We start from the raw sequence: 18,212 nt of genomic DNA, 5'->3' as shown, positions 1-18,212 counted from the left end.
CTTCGGCTGGGGTTTTTTCCCCAAGTTTCGTGGTTTATTTGGCCTGTGTCCTCCAACCCTCCACCCGGAAAAATAATTCAAACCACACCAGCCTACGGCGGCCGGCGGGAGGCTGCGGGGGGAGCACACGGGAGCTGATGGCAGCCCCGGGCATCGACCCTGAGGGACTCACCGGGGCACCTCCCCGGGCTGCCGGCCCTGCCTGCACTTGACGGGGCAGCAGCAGCGGAATTGCAGCTGCAGCGCTCCCGCACCTCGGCCGGGCCGGCCCTGCTCGCAGCCGTCCCTGGCCGGCCATGTCCCCTCGCACTGTGGGCCCGAGGTGCCGAGGGTGCCGTGCCCAGGGTCCCCTGGCACAAGTCCGGGCTGGCCCGCAGGTGGAGCAGGCCGTGAGCCGTGCAGGGCTTGAAGCGAGAGCTCCCGGGCACCAGGAGCTGGCGGGAACCCGCCCGCGTTAGGAAAACCTCTGCTGCCCCCTCAGGCTTTTCCTTGAGGACGTTGCCCACGCGGCGGAAGGGAGGCAGGAGCTTCCAGCAGGCTCGCACCTGGCAGGAGCCCCACACGCCATGGCACTTGCACTCCATCTTCATGTGGGCCAGGAGAGCCTGTGGAGCAGGAGGCAGCTGCCAGCCTGACCAGGGACACTGTTCCCAACACCCCCAATGTGCTGTTGTTCCCCCAACAATCTGCCCATGGGGCTGGAGATCAGGGGCGGGAAGGGGAAGAGAAAGGGCAAAAGTGTATTTTTAATCCAGGCCAATATGAACAGAACGAGATGCACTCTGTGGGAAACAAGATGGTTTGGGTCTGTAAGAGAAATCCCTGAGGCAGAGAGAGGGATGGAGAGCTGTTCTGGCCTGTGGGGCTGTGGGGAGGGGAACAGATCTGGCCAGAGGTGGAGGACATTCAAGGGACCAGATCTGACTGTGGCCCCTGCAGATGTCTGTCTTTATTGAAGAGAGGCTGGAGGGGCAGGGAAGCCCGTCAGAACACAACAGAGTAAATAATTTCCTGAATCATAGCTGGGGTCTGTGCAGAAAAGGAAACTGCACACAATTGAGTAGGAAAGGCTGGGACACCCCTCCACACAGACAGGAGCTGGCTCAGGGTAATCAGCACAGTGCTTGGATAAGAAAGGCAGCAGGATGCAGACTCCTCTGGCTGCTCTGAAGCGCCTGTTGAGGTGTGGGGGCTGCACTGAGCTGTACCGAGCCAGGGAGAAGCTCTTGCAGCCAGGCTGGCTTCCAGCCCTTGCTCCTGCCCTTACCTTCCCCCAGCCTCATTGTTGTGCAGGTCCATGAGCGCTCGGCTGGAGGAGACACCACGGCTCCTCTCAGGGCTGCCCACAAAGGCCTGAGAGAAGGCAGTCCCATAACACGGGTTATCAGAGCTGGAAACCTGCAGAGGGAAGGTGGCCTTGTGACAAGGAAAGAGAAGCCCTGAGAGGATCTCCCAAAGACCTGTGGAGAATGAAAGTGTCTCTTTTCTGGCCTGTCTCCCCCATTGACCTTCCCCTCTGCCACCCCCTTCTTCCTTCATCACCAGGGCTGACTCCTCGGACCCTGGGGTCGCAGCCACTCCACCATGGGGGATGATGTGATCCCTGTGCAGCTCCCCCCAGCTGCAGGCACGGCTCACAGCAAAAGCAGTGCCGGCAGCGCTGGATGTAAGGGGACTCCCGTGTGCCTGCAGCGGGACAAGCAATGGCACCAGTCTGCAGAGGGCAAAGGCACTGATGGGGCAGAGTGTGGGAAAAGAGGCTGTCACTGCATGCAGGAAGGATGCCTTCAGATGGAGACTGCCTCTGGGGCAGGGTGGGTGGCAGGGTCAGGGAGAAATTTACCAGTCTGCTGGTCAATTTACCAGAGCTGGTACCCAGGATGGTCCAATGGGTCCAAAAAGCAAATCTGGCCAAATGGGAAGAATTTTCTCTGGAATGCTAACGTGGAAGAAGGCGCTGGCCACTCTGTGGATGGGTCCAGTGCAACACTAGCCCAGGAAAGGCCGATGTGTCAAGGGGACAGTGGGCATACTGGAGGGACACCATGCCAAGCCTGCCCTCACTGACCTTGGATGGTGGCCTTGCCAAAGACCTGCAGCCCCTGCAAGGTGAAGCAGTTCCAGTGAAACTGGCACTGGCACTCAAGGACAGCCAGATCCACGCCTCACTTCACCACCTCCATGGCTTCACCGCCTTCATGGCTTCCACCTGCTACTGGCAAACACAGACCTGCTCTTCCTCCAGCCCTGTCAGGCCACCACAGCCCCTCGGGTCCCAGAGGACTGCCTGCAGGGAAGTCTGCTGGACCAGGGACCTATGGGGCAGGGCAGAGGTTCAGTTGCAGATGGGCTAGAGCCAGAGCCTCACCTCTGCAGGACTAACCCTCTCTAGCCATATCTTAGAGCAGAAATGGGGCAGGGAAGGGGGCTGTAGCCATGTTGTCTGTGAATTGAGCATTCTTGCTGCCCATTCTGCTCTGCACCTCTTCAGCCTTATCATCTCTCTCCCTTCATGGTCCCAGAGACAGCCCTTCTGCTTTTTGGTTGCCCAGATTCCTTCTTCCACCCTGTTCTCACCCTGTTTTCTTTGGAGACAGCAGCTCCCTAGGTGGCTTTCCAACCCAGACAATCCAAGCACAGAGCATACTGACAGCCAGGCCATGGCAGCGACGTGCTGCACATGGATCAGCATCATGTACAGCCACACCAGCTCCATCCTGTCCCTGCCAAAACTTCACCACCTTCAACTCCAGTGCTGCAGCTCCTGAATCCCCTCCTGTGGCTTTCCACAGCCTCTGCCCAGCAGTGGCTTTCACAGCAGCCCCAGCCCAGCACTGCAAAGCAGGGGTAGCCCCAGCCCTGGGCAGTGACCGTGGGCTGTCCAGGTGTGCCTGCCAGCATCTGAGACCCTGTAGCCTGCAGAGCCCTGCTGGGTTGGCCTGAGAGGTCATCCACACCTGTGCTACAGCTTGGGCAGCATGGTGGGAGAGCTCTGAGCTGGGGCTCTGGGGTGGGCATCCATCACAGGGAGCTCACATGGGTGGGGACAGCATCTGTGTCACACATGTGGCCTGTGCCATCCTGTCAGGAGATAATGTGGTTATCTTCCTCCAGGGTCCAGTCATTTCTTCAGCAGGAGGCAGCCCAAGACCAGCTCAGCAGCAGACAGAGCCTTCTGCACAAGAAGAGCCAGAAGCACCAAGCAGCTGTTGCCAAACCCACCAGCTCGTCACTGCTTTGTCACCAAACCTTTTGGGGACACAGAGAGTTCCCCTGCAGTGACAGCTCCTGGGAGCAGAGAGAAGAAGACCTCCTGCCTCCCTCATCCACATCCACCGTTCTTGAAGACACTCCCTCATCTGCCTCCTCCAGGCTGGAGGTTGTTCTTTTCTACCCTGCAGCCCACACAGCTACAGCAAACAGACACAGCCCAGCTGCTCCCTGCCTCTCTTAACTCTTTCCCTGGCAAGTCTCCCTTCACCTCCCTCATTTTCTTCCCCGTGGACTGTCCTTTCCCAAAATCAGCCCTTTCCCTTCTCCTAGGAGGCACAGCAGGGTGGCTGCCCCCCTTCTCATTGGGTACCCCTTTCCTAAGAGCCCCTGGAAGCCCAGGAAAATGTGAGCTGTGTGACCAGGGAGCTGAAATGGCCCAGGACAAAAGACTGTCATTCCCCGAGCCAGCCTGGGAAGTGCCAGCTCTTCCCACTGCCATGGAAGGTAAAATTCCTCTGCAGCCACAGATTTCTGCTTTTCCTGTCTGAATCATTCAGAAAGTGAAGCAGGGCTGGTCTGACTGTGTTGTGCTTCTTCCATAAAGGGATTCACCCCTTTGCTCTGCTCTCCCATATTTTGCTGCACAAAGAAGTCTGAAGAGCACTGTGGTTTATCAGTCATCCTTTGAGACATGAGCAGCCTCTCTCTTGTAGCATGCATTTCACCTCCTTCCTTGCCTTCCCAGCTCCCTGCATCCTTCCCCCTGCTGGGTCCTTGCTCCTGCTTTCTGGAGCCAGCACTGCGGGGTGGCAGGCGTGTTGGGATTTGCAGCATTAGGGTGTAACCTCCAACACACACCCCAGTAATCTGGTCTTACCTGCTGCTCACTCAGACAGCGGTGAGGAAACGCCGGGGGTTGAGCTGCTCTGCCCCACGAGCCGAGGCTCCAGGAGAGAGCCAGGGGCAGATGTGTGAGCCCACCCTGCTGAGGGGACACAGAGCTCGTGGGCTGGGGCACCGAGACCCGGGGAGGTGAGTGAACCTGGCTGGGTGAGGATGCTGTGGGGCTCGCGGGCTGGGCTGAGTGCCATTGTGTCCTTGTCTGCTCACACATGGAAAAGCCAGCTCTGTGCTCATGTGTGTGAGGGGTGAGGGCTGCAGGGGAGGGGGGAGTTCCCACAGAATGTGTCAGACACCCCTTAGGCAAAGGATACCCCCTGTGGCATATCTGCAAGCCTTTATCAGTCGCAACACCTTGACGGGAACTGAAGAGACAAAAAGCCACGAGAACAAAGATCCCAGCAACTAGCAAGTGAGAAAAGGGGTCTGGCTAAAAAAGAGAGGCACTGAAAAGAAGCAGCTCAGTGGTTCGGGTGCTATTGTGCCCTCCATGGATTTATGAGCAGCAGGAGCATATATATCCCTTGGTGTGTCATTCCCTGAATGAGGAGTCAGTAGCAGCAGAACAAGGAAGGCAGGGAGTGAGAAAATCAAACAGCAGCAGGCAAGGGCTGCAGAGAAGGGGAGTCCACAGCAACTTCCCAGGGCAGCTGTTCTTGGGGGGGGACGACAGTGGGATCAGGAGTGTCACCATGACTTGTGTCTTCTTCCAGGTGTGCTGAGACTGGCAAAGCAGAAATAGGACTCGAAGCAACAGAGTGCCAGATGGGCTCTGCACAAGGGCAGCTCCCTTCCCAGCTACACGTGGCAGTGCCAGGTCACAGATGTGCTGGTAAATCAGCCCTTGTACTTTCATAGCACTCTGCCTCCTGTAGCCTTGAACACCAGGGACTGAGGTTCGTGGCAAACATGCCTTTGCTTGCCACAGATAATGACACCTCTCCGGAGCCTGGTTCTTTCTGGGATCCTGCCACATGCCCGTGGTGCACAGCTGGGCCCCCAGGCAGGAGTTCAATCCCAAAGCCCCCTAGCCCATGGGAGTGACAGAACTCCAAGTCTTTGTGCAGGCTAGCAATTAAATCAGCTTGTCTCTCACTTCCCATATTTCACTTCTACCTCCTGTTTGGCAGTATTTTGGGGAGAGGGTTTTATTTCCCCTCTGTCAGTCCTGGGGGTGGCTGACTTAGCAAGACAAGCAAATATTTGGCACTATGACCCAGGGCAGGTCTCATGAGTTGCAAGGACACCTGGGTACTGCTTCTTTCATGATTGCATTTGCTCTTGTAGGATGTGGTTTAGCTTATCAGCCCTTGATAACAAAGTTCATGCTTTGTAGCCAGGCAGAAGTGCATCAGGAAGTGAGAAAGGAGAAGAGACAAACTGCAGCATGCCAGATGCAGAACCAGCCGCAGCGCGGTAGGGGCCAGCTGTGATTTGGATGAAGATTTGCCCGGTTCTGTTTTGATCCAAGCTGCTTTGTGGGTTTGGGGCCCGGATCGAGACCTCTGCGGAGGCAGCAATCACCAAGCTCCAACCAGCCAGCATCCACATTTGGCTCTTCTCCAGCAGTGAGGTAAGGCAGGGGAACATCTGGAGGGCTGGCTGGGCTGGCACCCCGCGGGCACTGGTCACCGTGAGCTGCTGTGCCCGTGCTGCCAGCCTGGCCACGGGGCACTGGGGGACATCTGCCCCTCGTCAGTGGCCCCGTGGTCCTAGAGGGGCAAGGCACATCTCTGTATTTATTCAAATTGAGGCTTTCCTTGGGATCCTGTGATACTAAAAGCATGGGCAGCCTGCAGAGCTTACTTGCCAAGGTGCCCGCCATGGGACCCTCGGGAGATGAGGAGGGGCAGCATCTCTTAAGGAGGAGGCAATAGCTGTGTGATCAAACCTCATGAGTTAAATACAGAGGTCTCAGCTTTTGTATCATGTACCTCTCTTTAAAAACAAGCCATCCTAAAACTTGAATGTCTTCACAAAATCTAATCAAATCATCATAAAAATCTAATTTTTTGAGTAGACAAAAAGATTAAAAGCGGGGCTTGAATATCACCTGCAGCAGGTAAAAAGCACCCAGATTTATTAAAAAAATATGTCTCCAATTTCTGGAGTAAAATTGGGTATGTTTTCTGAGGTTTGACACATTTTTGTTGTTTCCTCTTTGGTTTCAGAATAAGTACGCGAGCTCGTACAGTTTGTGTTTTGTGTTCTGCACCCCAATGCCACATTTGCTCTCTGCATTCTCACTGGAGCCCCAAAACTTTCAATGGTTTTAGTGACAAGCCACTAACAGAAACACTGATCCTGCAGCATCCTCATCAGTATTTTTCCAGCTCTCTTTTTCCACCTCATTTCTCAGCCCCATACTCAGATTCTTCATCATTTTTGTGATGCTTGGAGGCAGTGACTCCTAGTGAGACAGTGAGACAGGAGAGAGAGGATTCCCAAGACCAGGCAGCAAGATGCCAGGCACACATCCCATCTCAGGGCATGCCTGCCTGTTCTGGACCTAAAGTATCTTTAGGGCTTCTCACCCCCCAAAAGAAAAAAGTCAAAATCCCTGGATTTTGCAAGTCACAGTCTTGGAAGTTGATGGTATTCTGGGCTCAAACTGAAGAAGAAAACAAAATGCTTCCTCCACCTCTTGGGACACATAAGGTCAGTCACCAAAGAGAAAATTTCTTCAGGATTTATAGAGAGCATCTTGTTGTGAGGAGGGGGGATTATTCAGCTGTGGTACCACTGCCTCCTTACACAGCTGGTGGCTTGAGATCTCTTGGCAGCTTTTGTGCAGAGCAATGAGTACTTGGGCTTCTTTTAGAGGCAGACACAAGGAGCATGCCTTTTGACTCTCTGACATTAACCAGAATGGATAATTGATCTCCCTGCTGCCAGCCTGCTTTATCTATCCATAGCTTTCCTTTTTAGAGAGGGACAGTCAAAGCAGGACCTCCAAAGCTCACTGGAGAAACTCTCTGCACCCCCAAGTTTATCTTTGCAATGACTGTGTCTGCATACATCTTGTTTCTCGTGTGTCTTGGTCACTCTATCTGTTTTGGCAAGTCTGAGACTACCAGCTCAGCTTCCATACCCAACACCATAGCAGATTCTTTCTTCTGTGTTTCCATCTACCCACCTAAAAAAATCCCCTCAAAACCCCAATCTATTTTCTGCTCTCAGCAATCTTTGCTGCCAGTTCAGAACTGTGCTGTTCAGCATCTTGAAGGCTGAAAGGCTAGAGTATGTAAGGAAAGACCACTCAGAAAAGAAAGAAAACCTCATGGTGGGCAAAAAAATGAAGAGGTTTTTTTCATTGGTATTCATGTCATGAAAGCCTGTGAGATTTCCACAGCAGAAACTTTCTTTATGGGAAGTTCATAAAAGGACTGTCTCTGGTCCAAGCAGTAGCAGGATCAGCCATGGAGCAGTGAGATGAACTCAACAGTGTCTAAAACCACACGGCTCCTACCCCAGAGGTCCGAAAATAACTGAAGGGTGGAAGACCTGACTAATTGTGCCATAGAAACCTTTGCTTAAAACAGCTCTTAAAGGCAGACTCAATTTAAGAAAAGGCTCTTGGGGGGGTTTCAGACCAGGGAGCTTGATGGTTTTACTGAGCAAATTAGTAAAGGCTATAATAAAGAAAAAATCGATTGGCATGCGGTCACATCTAATTACTGGGGAAAAGTCATGATGGCTTTTATACAGAGATGCTGTTCCCACAGTTCTTCCTTAAAGGGCTCAATAAGTGTGTGAACAGTGGCCCATGTGGATTTCCAGAAGGCTTTCAAAGGCAGTCTCACCAATGGCACTTTAAAAAAAATTAAAGAAAATGTTCCTACCTGGATAAAAAAATGCCTAAAAGAAGGGACAGAGAATGAAGGTAGATGGTTGTTTTTCTCAGTGGAGTTGTCAGACACCTGTGCTGGGGTGTTTGACTTATTCATGAGGGATGAATAATAAAATAACAAATCTGTTGGAGACATAAAATTATTCAAGTTTAAAAAGATGAGGTTTGGCTGCGAAGAACTGCAGAGCTTAAGAGAAGTGTGAGTGACTGGACTTAAACTAACAGCTGAAATTTTATCTAGTGAAGTGATGGGAAAAAGCAAACTGAACTGGCCATTACCACTTGCAAATGAGATCTACACCTACGCAGCTCAGTGCATCCACATTATCAGCACTGTTTGTTTTCAGCACCCCAGCACAGGGCTCACAGAGGCTGCAGCAGAAGTGGAAAAGTGCTGAGAAGGGCAACAAGGATGTTCAAAAGTACAGAACAGCTTCTCTGCCAGGAAAAACTATGAAGATAAGGACCCTTTAGCCTAAAAACAACAACAAAAAAAGAAGTTGCTGAGTGGAAATATGGTAGGTTTATAATATTCTCAGCCACAAAGTGAAGGTGGATAAGAGATGGTTTTTGCCCTGCCTGTTCCAGCACTAAAGCTAAGAATTGAATCTAGCAGATGATGAATCAGAGATGGGTATATGGAAGTGATTCTTCACCTGAGGCACAAGTAAGCTGTGGAACTCCTTGGCACTCCTTGGCACTGGATAATGTATATGGTAAATTTTACATCGACTCAGAAAAGGACTGAAAAAACCACAATGAAATAGAAGTTCCCTGAGGACTACTGAGTACAACTAGGTCACCTATGGCTCAAGAAATTCCTAGGCTACAATTTGTGCAGGAAGCAGGAAGACAACTTGAGGCAGTGTAACTACATGATTGTACTGTTCTTAACATAATCCCTTCACCATCCACAGTTTGAGATGGAATATTAGTGGTAGAAAACCTGACACAGCAGGGACTGTGCTTACATATTATAATCTCTAGATATGTTAATTGAATACCTCAGGAAAGCTTGAAAAAACACATTGTCTGTAGAGATTAGTCCTTTTCACCTGACACCTGGCTGCTCTGAGTACATGTGTTACAGCAGGTCATGGTCACTCACTAAGTCACAGTCTCAATAACTTTGTTTCCATCAAGATAAAGGTCTGACCACTCTGTTCAGTCTGCAATTCATTTCAGGGTTTTGGCTCTAGCAAAAGCTGACATATTCTCCTAGAATTATTGACTCACAGAATATACTGAGTTGGAAGGGACCCATCAGGATCATCAAGGATCATCAAGTCCAACTCCTGGACCTGCACAGGACACCCCAAGAGTCACACCATATGCCTGAGAGCATTGTCCAAACACTTCTTGAACCCTGTCAGGCTCAGTGCTGTGATCACTGCCCTGGGGAGCTGTTCCAGTGCCCAGCCACCCTCTGGGTGAAGAACCTTTTCTAATGTCCAACCTTAACCTCCCCTGATACAACTTCAGGCCGTTGCCTGGAGTCCTGTCACGGGTCAGCACAGAGAAGACATCAGTGCCTGCCCCTCCTCTTCCCCTCTCGAGGAAGTTGTAGACCACAATGAGGTCTCCCCTCAGTCTCCTCTTCTCCAAGTGGAACAGACCAAGTTACTCAGCCACTCCTCATATGGTTTCCCCTCAAGGTCCTTCACCATCCTCATGGCCCTCCTTTGCACACTCTCTAATAGCTCAATGTCTTTCTTATAGTGCTCAAAACTGCACACAGGACTCAAGGTGAGGCTGCATCACTGCAAAGCAGAGCAGGACAATCACCTCCTTTGACCACTGATGATCCTCCTCCTTGAGATTCTTGAAGCATTAAACATTTCTTTTGAAACCAACATTCTTGCACTTTTGCCTTGTCATCTTATCTTATGCTCCAAACTTGCACAAGAATTCATGCAAAGTATTCATCCACCAGGAAGGGTAGAATCCACTCAGATATAGTTTGATAAACCAGTGGAAGTTTCTCTAGGAAACCTGTTTTGGTGATGGACCTGCACAACCACACAAAAGGATGGGCAAGTTGGTAGCTGTCTACACTCTTGTATTAGGTTTCCACTTCCATTGTTTAATGTGTTGTTACCAGAATGATTCTCTTCTTCTCTGAGGTCAGCACACACTTCTGTCTGCAGCAGATTCTCTGTGGATCCGTGCTTTGCCACACAATGCCATCCAGAAGGTCTGACATGCTTGACATGCCTGTCAAGTTGCTGAGTAATATCAACCTCATGTAAAGATATTCTCTAGACAGAAAATTCTACTTTCCTTTTGAAGTAAATCACAATCTACATGGACTCTTATGAGGGAGTGCCTGTTTGAGCCCTGCAAACAACTGTGGGGAACTGTGTCACACCAATCCCTGCTCCAGTGTGAGTCCCTTCCACAGAGTGCAGTCCTTCAGGAACAAAGTGCTCCAACATGGGTTCACCATGGTCTTCTCCAGGGGCAGCAGGGGAATCTTTGCTCCAGTGCTTGGAGCACCTCATTCCCCTCCTCCTTCGCTGAGCTTGGTGTCTACAGCAGGGCTGTTCTATCACATATTCTCACTCTTCTTCCCTGCCTGCAATTGCTGTCTCACAGTAACTTTTTCCCTTTAATTATCCCAGAGGTGCTACCACCATCACTGATGGGCTCAGCCTTGGCCAGTGGCAGGTCCCTCCTGGCACTAGCTATATCAGGCACAGAGGAAATTCCTGATACACTCTCACAGAACCACACCTATAGCCCTCCCAGCTGCCAAAACCTTGCCATGCAAACCCCAGTGCTGCTGTTATAGCACCTGCAGCCTTCTCTTGTCCAGCTGAACAAGACCAGTTCCCTCAGCAACTCCTCATGGCACAAGTGCTCCAGGTCCCAGACCCTTTTGGTGGCCTTCCAGTGGGCTCACTCCAGCTGATCAGTGTTTGGACAATGCTGCTAGTCAGTACCTGGAGTGGTTACTGGCCTCACACTGCTTTGAAGTCATGTTTGTCCACATCAATCTCATGGCACTTCCTTTTCTGTGTTCCCTTCCATGGCTGTGCTGCTCTGGGTGTCTGGGATATGGGCTGCTTCAAGCAGCAGAAATGAGGACATAAAATCCAAATAAGCACCACTGGTCCCATGCAAGTAAGGACACCAAAGGAGCTGTATGAATGTAAGAACCATAAGGAACTCAAAGTCACTGAAACTGAGGTCTGTGCGTGTTGTTTTACGTAAGAAAAAGAGCTTGGGTGGAGTCAGGTCTAACTGTACTGTAATTTTTTTTTTATCTGAAGTGGATGTACAAAGTCCTTTTTCTCTGATATAAAACAGTACTGTGCCATTTTTATTTTAAGTTCCTTTCAGTCAGCATTTCTCCTTCAAAATACTGCTCTCTTCTTCTTTCTCTTTCTCTGGAGCTGCCTCAACTACTTTCCCTGTGTGCTTGTGGTGTCCCTTTCTTGTATTCATGTGCTCTCAGCAGATCAAAGCAAAGTGCATTCTCTGGGGCTGAGTGATAAATGATTCTGTACAACAACCACTTTCTCTGTGCTCTGTCTTCTCCTGCCATGTAATTACTCACTTTTCTAGTGTCCATTTTCCCTCGTCTTTTGGTTTCTTTGTGAGTTCTTGCTGCAGAAGCCGCCATGGTGAGATTTTAACACTTCAAGAGATTTCCTCCTCAAATTTAAATTCTTTTGTTTTGGTCTTTCACTCTGACCAGGAATTGTACTGACAGCTGGCAATGATCCTCCATCACCTTGTCACCTCATAACCACTGGAAAGAATTGCTGAACTGGGGGCAGAAGCAGACTCCACATTACCATCCGTGCCAGATGACCACAGACCAGCAATCCAAAGCAGTGCCAGCCAAGATTGCCCATCTACCTCCCAGCAGCAGATGACAGGAATGACCTGTCTGTGGCTCTTCAGAGGGGAACGACTTCTCTCAGTGCTCTTCTTTGTGCCTCCTTAGCCCCTCACCAGGCTCAGCCATCTCAGCGAGAGCATTCCCTGACCCATGCTGGGCATGTCAGCGTCCAATACATCCAATACATCTCAGACATGCAAGGATTACACCTTCAACCACCACCTCCTCATGCCTGGCTACACCCTGATATTCATCACAGGTTTGATACTCAATGTGGTAGCCCTGTGGATATTTGTCCGATACCTGCGCCTGAAGTCTGTAGTGATGATCTACATGTTGAACCTGGCCATAAGTGACCTCAGCTTCACACTTTCTCTGCCCCTGCGACTCTACTACTATATCAACCACCACTGGCCCTTTGGTAGCTTCCTGTGCCAGGTCTCTGGCTCAGTCTTCCAGATCAACATGTATGGCAGCTGCCTCTTCCTCATGTGCGTCAACCTGGATCGCTACGTTGCCATCGTTCACCCGCTTCGCTGGCGGCATCTGCGGCGCCCCAAGGTGGCTAAGATCCTCTGCTTCATCGTCTGGGTTGTGATCTTCATGGGCTCCATCCCCACAGCCATGGTCCACAAGCAAAACCACTGCAAAGTTAAAAACCAGACCATTTATCTGTGCTTTGAAAGCTTTAGCGACAACATGTGGCAGCATAACCTCTTCCCCCTGGTAATCCTGGCTGAAATCTTGGGGTTTCTCCTGCCTCTCAGCTCCGTGCTGTACTGCTCAATTCGCATCTTTCAGGAGCTCTGCCAGCCCAGCCAGACAAAGACCCTGCGACAGCGGAAGACCGTGCGTCTCCTCTTGGTCAATCTGGTCATCTTCATCATCTGCTTCGTGCCCTACAACACCACCCTGGCGGTTTATGGGATGATAAAGGCCCAGGTGATGAAGGTGGAGGTACAAACGCAGGCTTCGGTGCGCCAAGCATTAATTATAACCATGATGTTTGCCAGCATGAACTGCATGCTGGACCCCCTGATCTACTACTTCAGCACTGAGGGCTTCCGGAACACCTTCAAGAAATTGCGGCGGGGACAAGCCTGGGACTCGGAGATGGGAACGCTTAAGCATCGGATTGTGGAGAGTAAGTCACCCCGGGACCACGCTGTGTGTAAAGTAAAACTGTTCCCATCTGAAAACTTTATCCATCCCCATGAATCGTCACCGTCACTTCCTACTGCAGTGTTCCTGAATGGCCCTATTGAGGACTCGGAAATTTAAGCCCAGGAAAGCCATTCCATTGCAGAGTCACACATGCAATAAGGACAGCAAGCCTGTGGGATACAGCAAACTGCTTGAGGGAGCACAGCAGACTGTCTGTGGGTGAATGTGATGGTGCAAAGCTGAAGGATGAAAGGTTGTTTTGAATAAACAGAGGTGCCTTCGTGACATGGTCATACCTGACTCTTTTGGTACAGGAAACACAGTGGGGAACAAGGATTTGAAACAAACTTAGTGTGTCTAGGTCTGGCCAGCACGAATTCCTATAGCAAGTCCATCCTGACTGAGTAGCTCCTGGCTGGACTGTAGCCTGAGGCAGTTCTGGGGAGCAACAGAACACAGATACAGTACTCACTGCTGACAAAGTGAATTTACTAGCAGTGGCTGAGGAAAACCTTTGACCAGATGTTTCAATGTGAGTCATAGGTCCAGCACAGGACACCTAGATGAGTATCTCAATTTTCCAAAAGAACTGAAGTGTTTAGCAAGCTTTGTTGAGGTCAAGGAGAATAGCTGAGTTTTCAGTAATCTTGCAGAAAATAGGTTCCTAATTATACAGAAAATCACAGACCTTAGCAAAACAATTTTCAGGGAGGTATGTCAAATCTGCAGCTGTACACACACATGTGGCACAATGGCTATACATTTACCTAAAGCAAAGTGGCTCAGGAAACACTAGCATGCTTTTAAAAACTACATTCCCAATGGCCCCAGAAAAAAAGAGAGGATACCAATGTTGTCATCATGTCAGAAACTCACGCTGATTTTAGTGCTTTGCACTCTTTTGTTGTTGGCCCCTATATAGAATGGTTGATTTCAGGTCTGAGTGATTTTCACTGTTGAAAAGGAATGATGTCACAGAATGAGGCTGCAATGAGATGTATTTGCTTGCACTGTTTGTACATGCTTTTTCAGGCTGCACTGTATGTGAAAGCCCTATAAATCTCCCCAGAAGCGAGGTCCAGCTGTACATAGGCAGTGCCAAAAGCCCCAGTTTTTCACTCCTGCTGATGGCCAAGGGTTGCCTTTCCAATTGCACTGCAAAACAGCTTTCTGTGGCTTCCAGCAGGTCTCAGGCTATTCTGGAGTGAATCCATTATAGTAGTTTGGTTTTGTTTTTCCTAATGTTAAAGGAAAGGTCAGGGAAAGTGACAAGAAATGTAGTCCAGAGTGCTAGGGTTTATAGTTTTTAGACTTCTCAATAAGCAATAAATCTGGTTTCAAGTTCCTACCTCATGACTGCTGTGGGAATAAATGTATCGTAATATATCACGGGTTGGTGTTAGGAGATACAATGTTTTAAATCCATTTTGCAGTCTCCCTTGAAGACTCTCTCTTTTATGAGAGATGACTGCAGAAGCAGGTCTTCAAGAAGACTGTAGGAGATGATGAGCCTCTCCACAGAGACACCCTTGTGTCCCCTCCTGCCTGTGACACATTCACCCTGCGTGAGCCAGCTCTGTCGCCTTGCTCAGCCCATGCATCACCAGCAGAGCAGCCTTGAAATCCATTTGCAGATGAAGAACACTTAATGGGGCCCAAGAGATGCAGGGAGAGAGGTGGAAGAGGGCTTGTAGGGCAGTAGATATTCCTATTTTAAAGACTCAGGACTGCCATGAATGTGACACAGTGGCACAGTGTAGCTGCAGAGGAAACAGAGCTATGTGCATCTCTTCTGCTACCCTTTTGTCCTGGGATATATGGGATAACGGAGTGATATTACAGCAGATGCACTGCTGTTCATTTTCAAACCTTCTACCACCTTCATCTTTTCTAGACCCTTTTCCTTGTCCCTGTCCCTCTGGTCCTTTCTCCTTTCCCTAGTCTAATGCACCATGCACCTAAGCATCAACACAATGCCTTCACAGTTAAATTTTCTTCCCTGCCCAGAGAAGTTCCTTGTTTCCTTTTCTTTTAACTTGGTTAGAGTGTTGTTATAAGTTCACAGAAAGATTTGAGTGGGAAGGGACCTCTGGAGGTCTCTACCAAGACTGCTTGCTCACAGCAGGTTGCTGGGGGCAGTGAGGGCTGGCAGCTCCCTAAAGGAATAGAAGAGCTGAGATCCAGGCATGTAACAAGGCAGGCAGAGGAAGAGGCTTAGCCAGCAAGGGAAAGCATCTGAGCAAGGGGACAAAGGCAGGTATAGGCAGATAGCCGGGTTCAGCTGAGAATCCAGATCATCACACAAGCTTGTGGTGATGAGGCAGGTCCAAGGTCAAAGTAAGAAGTCAAGTCAGCATCAGGATCAGGTCTGGAGGCAGGAACCAAGGTGAGCCACAGTCCAGAGATTGCTTGACAAGTCCATCATGGTAGGGCGGGTCTTGGGTCAGGCCAGGAAGCCTATCCACGGGTCTGGACCCACAGATTGCATGGTCAGGCACAGGCCAGACTCCTCAGACAGCAGCCAAGGGCAAGTGCACCAGCCTAAAAGCATTCTCCTGGGGCAGGGGGTCAGTCCTGGCTGAGGCTCCAGCAGAGCTTTCTGGAAACTCTCCCCAAAGTCATCAGAGGGAAGGGGCTGCCCTCAGCTCCACTGCCTCTGACCTGTCCCTAGCTCGTACAGCCATACCCGGGAGCAGAGAGAATGTAGATGGGACCCCAAGGCCACTCAGGTTTCTCAGAGCCTTGTCCAGGTGTCTTCTGAGCACCTCCAAGGGTGGTGACTCCTCAGCTTGCTGAGGTACCCACAGCAGTGCTGAAACATGTCCTGGGGAGAGGCTTTTCCTCATGCTCACCAGGATTGTTGCAAGTCATGGCTGTTGTGCTTTCTCAGGGCCACCAGGAGCAGAGTCTGGCTCTGCCTTCTCTTGGCAGGCTTGCCAAGTATGAATGAAATGTCAGCTGGCAGATGCCACTCCTTCGGAAGAGGCCGCTCCTCTGCTGAAGTTACAGTATCCTCCACAGCACACAACTTCTCTAAAAGCACATCAGAAAACAGGATCTTTAATTGTAGCTTCATTCCTGAAAATAGTGGAACTATTTTTACCTGGAACATTTCATAAATATTCCACCTCCAGCAGAGGAAATTTTAGCTCAAATATTTTGACTAAATTATAAATATCTGCAAAGCTGATCTCCTAATGAATCTCATCAACAAGTTTAACAATAAAGAGGGCTGCTGGTCATGTTACATGCAGCAGAAAAGCTCCTGACTTTGGGGTTCTGAAGGCTTTGCTTAATTGTTACATATAGATAGCTGTGTTTTGTCCTTTGGGTCTTCAGTCTTTTTCAGCTTGCATTAGTTTTGGTTTGGTTTGGAGGATTCTAGTCAAATGAAATTGCTTTGGATTCTAGAGGGGATTTGGGATATTTTTCATGTTTGACAGAGAGAATTGGTGTTAGCTAAGTTTCTGCTTCCGCATTTTTGCTTTGTAAGCTTCAGGAGTTTTTTATTCCGTCACATGGTGATAAGGAATAGCACATGTATGTGCTGTCTTTTAGTGAAATGAGTCATTCACCCTTATCTTGCTTTATGGCTTCTTTTTTAGTCAGTGTATAAAAAAATCTGAAAGTTCTAGGGTATGTCCAAAAATACAGAACAGAACCACCTGAAAGCTTGTGTTTAGAGCAACAGGAGCTACATGAAGCAGTGGTATTCAAGAGGGGAAAGTTAAATGGGAATATTTGGGAATAAGCTTGGCAAAGTCTTTTCAACCTGTATAGGTGACCCTCTACATCCTACTGTGATAGTTCTTGAATTCTTGTAAGTATGTCAGAGGTAAAAGGTGTCATTTGCTACTTCCCTGTACTTCATGCCATTTGCTGATGTGAACATTAAACAAATGTCTCCTGATCAAGTAAGACTAAACAAGTGAAAGGTCAGAGGGATGGCAAAGGCACACAGAACACTTATTCTGTATGGATCAGACAGCATCTGCAAAAATGGACAAATACATTGGGATTTTAACTCCTTTGACTTCCAGAATGGATATGTCCTATGCTTCTGGAAATGGTTCCCTACTTGGATGATATATAAAAGTATTGTTATGACTATTAATCATGACTATTAATATTAAAATGTATTTTATACTTTCTAGAAACCCTCTGATACTCTGAGTTCTGTGAGTCAGCTTGAAAAGATGTTTCACAAGTCCCAGAACAAGCCAGACCTTATCTTCAAATTGTTTTTTGTTTTTATTACTGTTTTTGTTCCTTCCACTGTGTACTGGCTGTGTGCCTCCCACCACGAGATGTATCCCTACAACAAAACATGTATTTTGTATTACAAATGCCCTGAGCAACTTAAGCTGTGGCTGCTTTGAGCTTGGGAGGTACCCCCTGACTTCCACTCCCCCCGCTATTGCTGGGAGTTGAAACGGATGTCCTCCAGAGGTCCTTCCAACCTAAATAATTGCACGGTTCCCTGACCTTGTGTTTTAGATGCTGATCTGTCATCCCAGGCATTTTTTCATTATCTTTCCCTCCCGGAGTTGCTCTTGCTCGGATTACACTTTGCATACCCTGCTTGCCTTTCAGCGGCAGAGTCCTTGATCCTGTGGCTGAGTGCAGCGAGAGCCTCACATTTTGTGTGTTGCTTTTGAAGCCTTTATTGAAAACTCGTGTGTTCTGCAGTGCTAACAGCATCTCGGCAGAGGCCAGGCTGCCGCTGCGCCGATGCTGCTGCACATCCTGCTGACCAAACCCGGCTCAGGGTTTCCTTATTGTTTCCCACATTTCCACTGTCTCTGCTCTTATACGCAGAGAGATCTTTAGGCATGGATCGGGTTTTTTTGTTTGGTTGGTTTGCACAGCACCTTGAGCAGCGAGATCGCGATCAGTGAGGGTTCCCGAGCAAAATAAGAAATAATGTAATGTCACTGAAGAACCTGCTATGCTGGTGATTTTGTCTGAGGTTATCTGGGAGTCTGCAAATACTAAAGTCAGGCATAGCTGTCACTGCTTTTACCTGTTTCAGACAGTGACAGTGACAAGGTGGTTGTAAAACCTCCCTGCACTGAATACGCTGTCCCCCGAAGCACGGGCAGCCAACCCTCCACTTGATCCCCTGAAACACAAAGGAACGAGGAAAAACTTTTCCCCCAAGGAGGGCAAGGGGTGGAGGAAGAGGATCAAACTTTTCACCTCCGGGTGATGATAAAAGAGGTTTTCTAACACTATGTG

At 49.4% G+C, this 18,212-nt stretch overlaps 1 protein-coding gene and 1 pseudogene across 1 annotated transcript; one reads left to right on the top strand and one right to left on the bottom strand.

Annotated features, from left to right (window-relative positions):
* Positions 1 to 168: 168 nt before the first annotated feature.
* On the bottom strand, positions 169 to 2,716 carry LOC141728293 (protein Wnt-4a-like; annotated as a pseudogene).
* A 2,521-nt stretch (positions 2,717 to 5,237) lies between these two features.
* On the top strand, positions 5,238 to 17,052 carry LPAR5 (lysophosphatidic acid receptor 5). The gene is made up of 2 exons (XM_014266391.3): positions 5,238 to 5,686; positions 11,664 to 17,052. The coding sequence occupies exon 2, from the start codon at positions 11,961 to 11,963 to the stop codon at positions 13,089 to 13,091; it is 1,131 nt and encodes a 376-aa protein (XP_014121866.2). The 5' UTR covers positions 5,238 to 5,686; positions 11,664 to 11,960; the 3' UTR covers positions 13,092 to 17,052.
* The last annotated feature ends 1,160 nt before the right edge of the window (positions 17,053 to 18,212 follow it).

Source organism: Zonotrichia albicollis, chromosome 2, assembly GCF_047830755.1.
Source record: "Zonotrichia albicollis isolate bZonAlb1 chromosome 2, bZonAlb1.hap1, whole genome shotgun sequence".
Lineage (NCBI taxonomy): Eukaryota > Metazoa > Chordata > Aves > Passeriformes > Passerellidae > Zonotrichia > Zonotrichia albicollis.
Note: the sequence above shows the minus strand (reverse complement) of the source record. Positions and strands in the feature narration are given on the sequence as shown.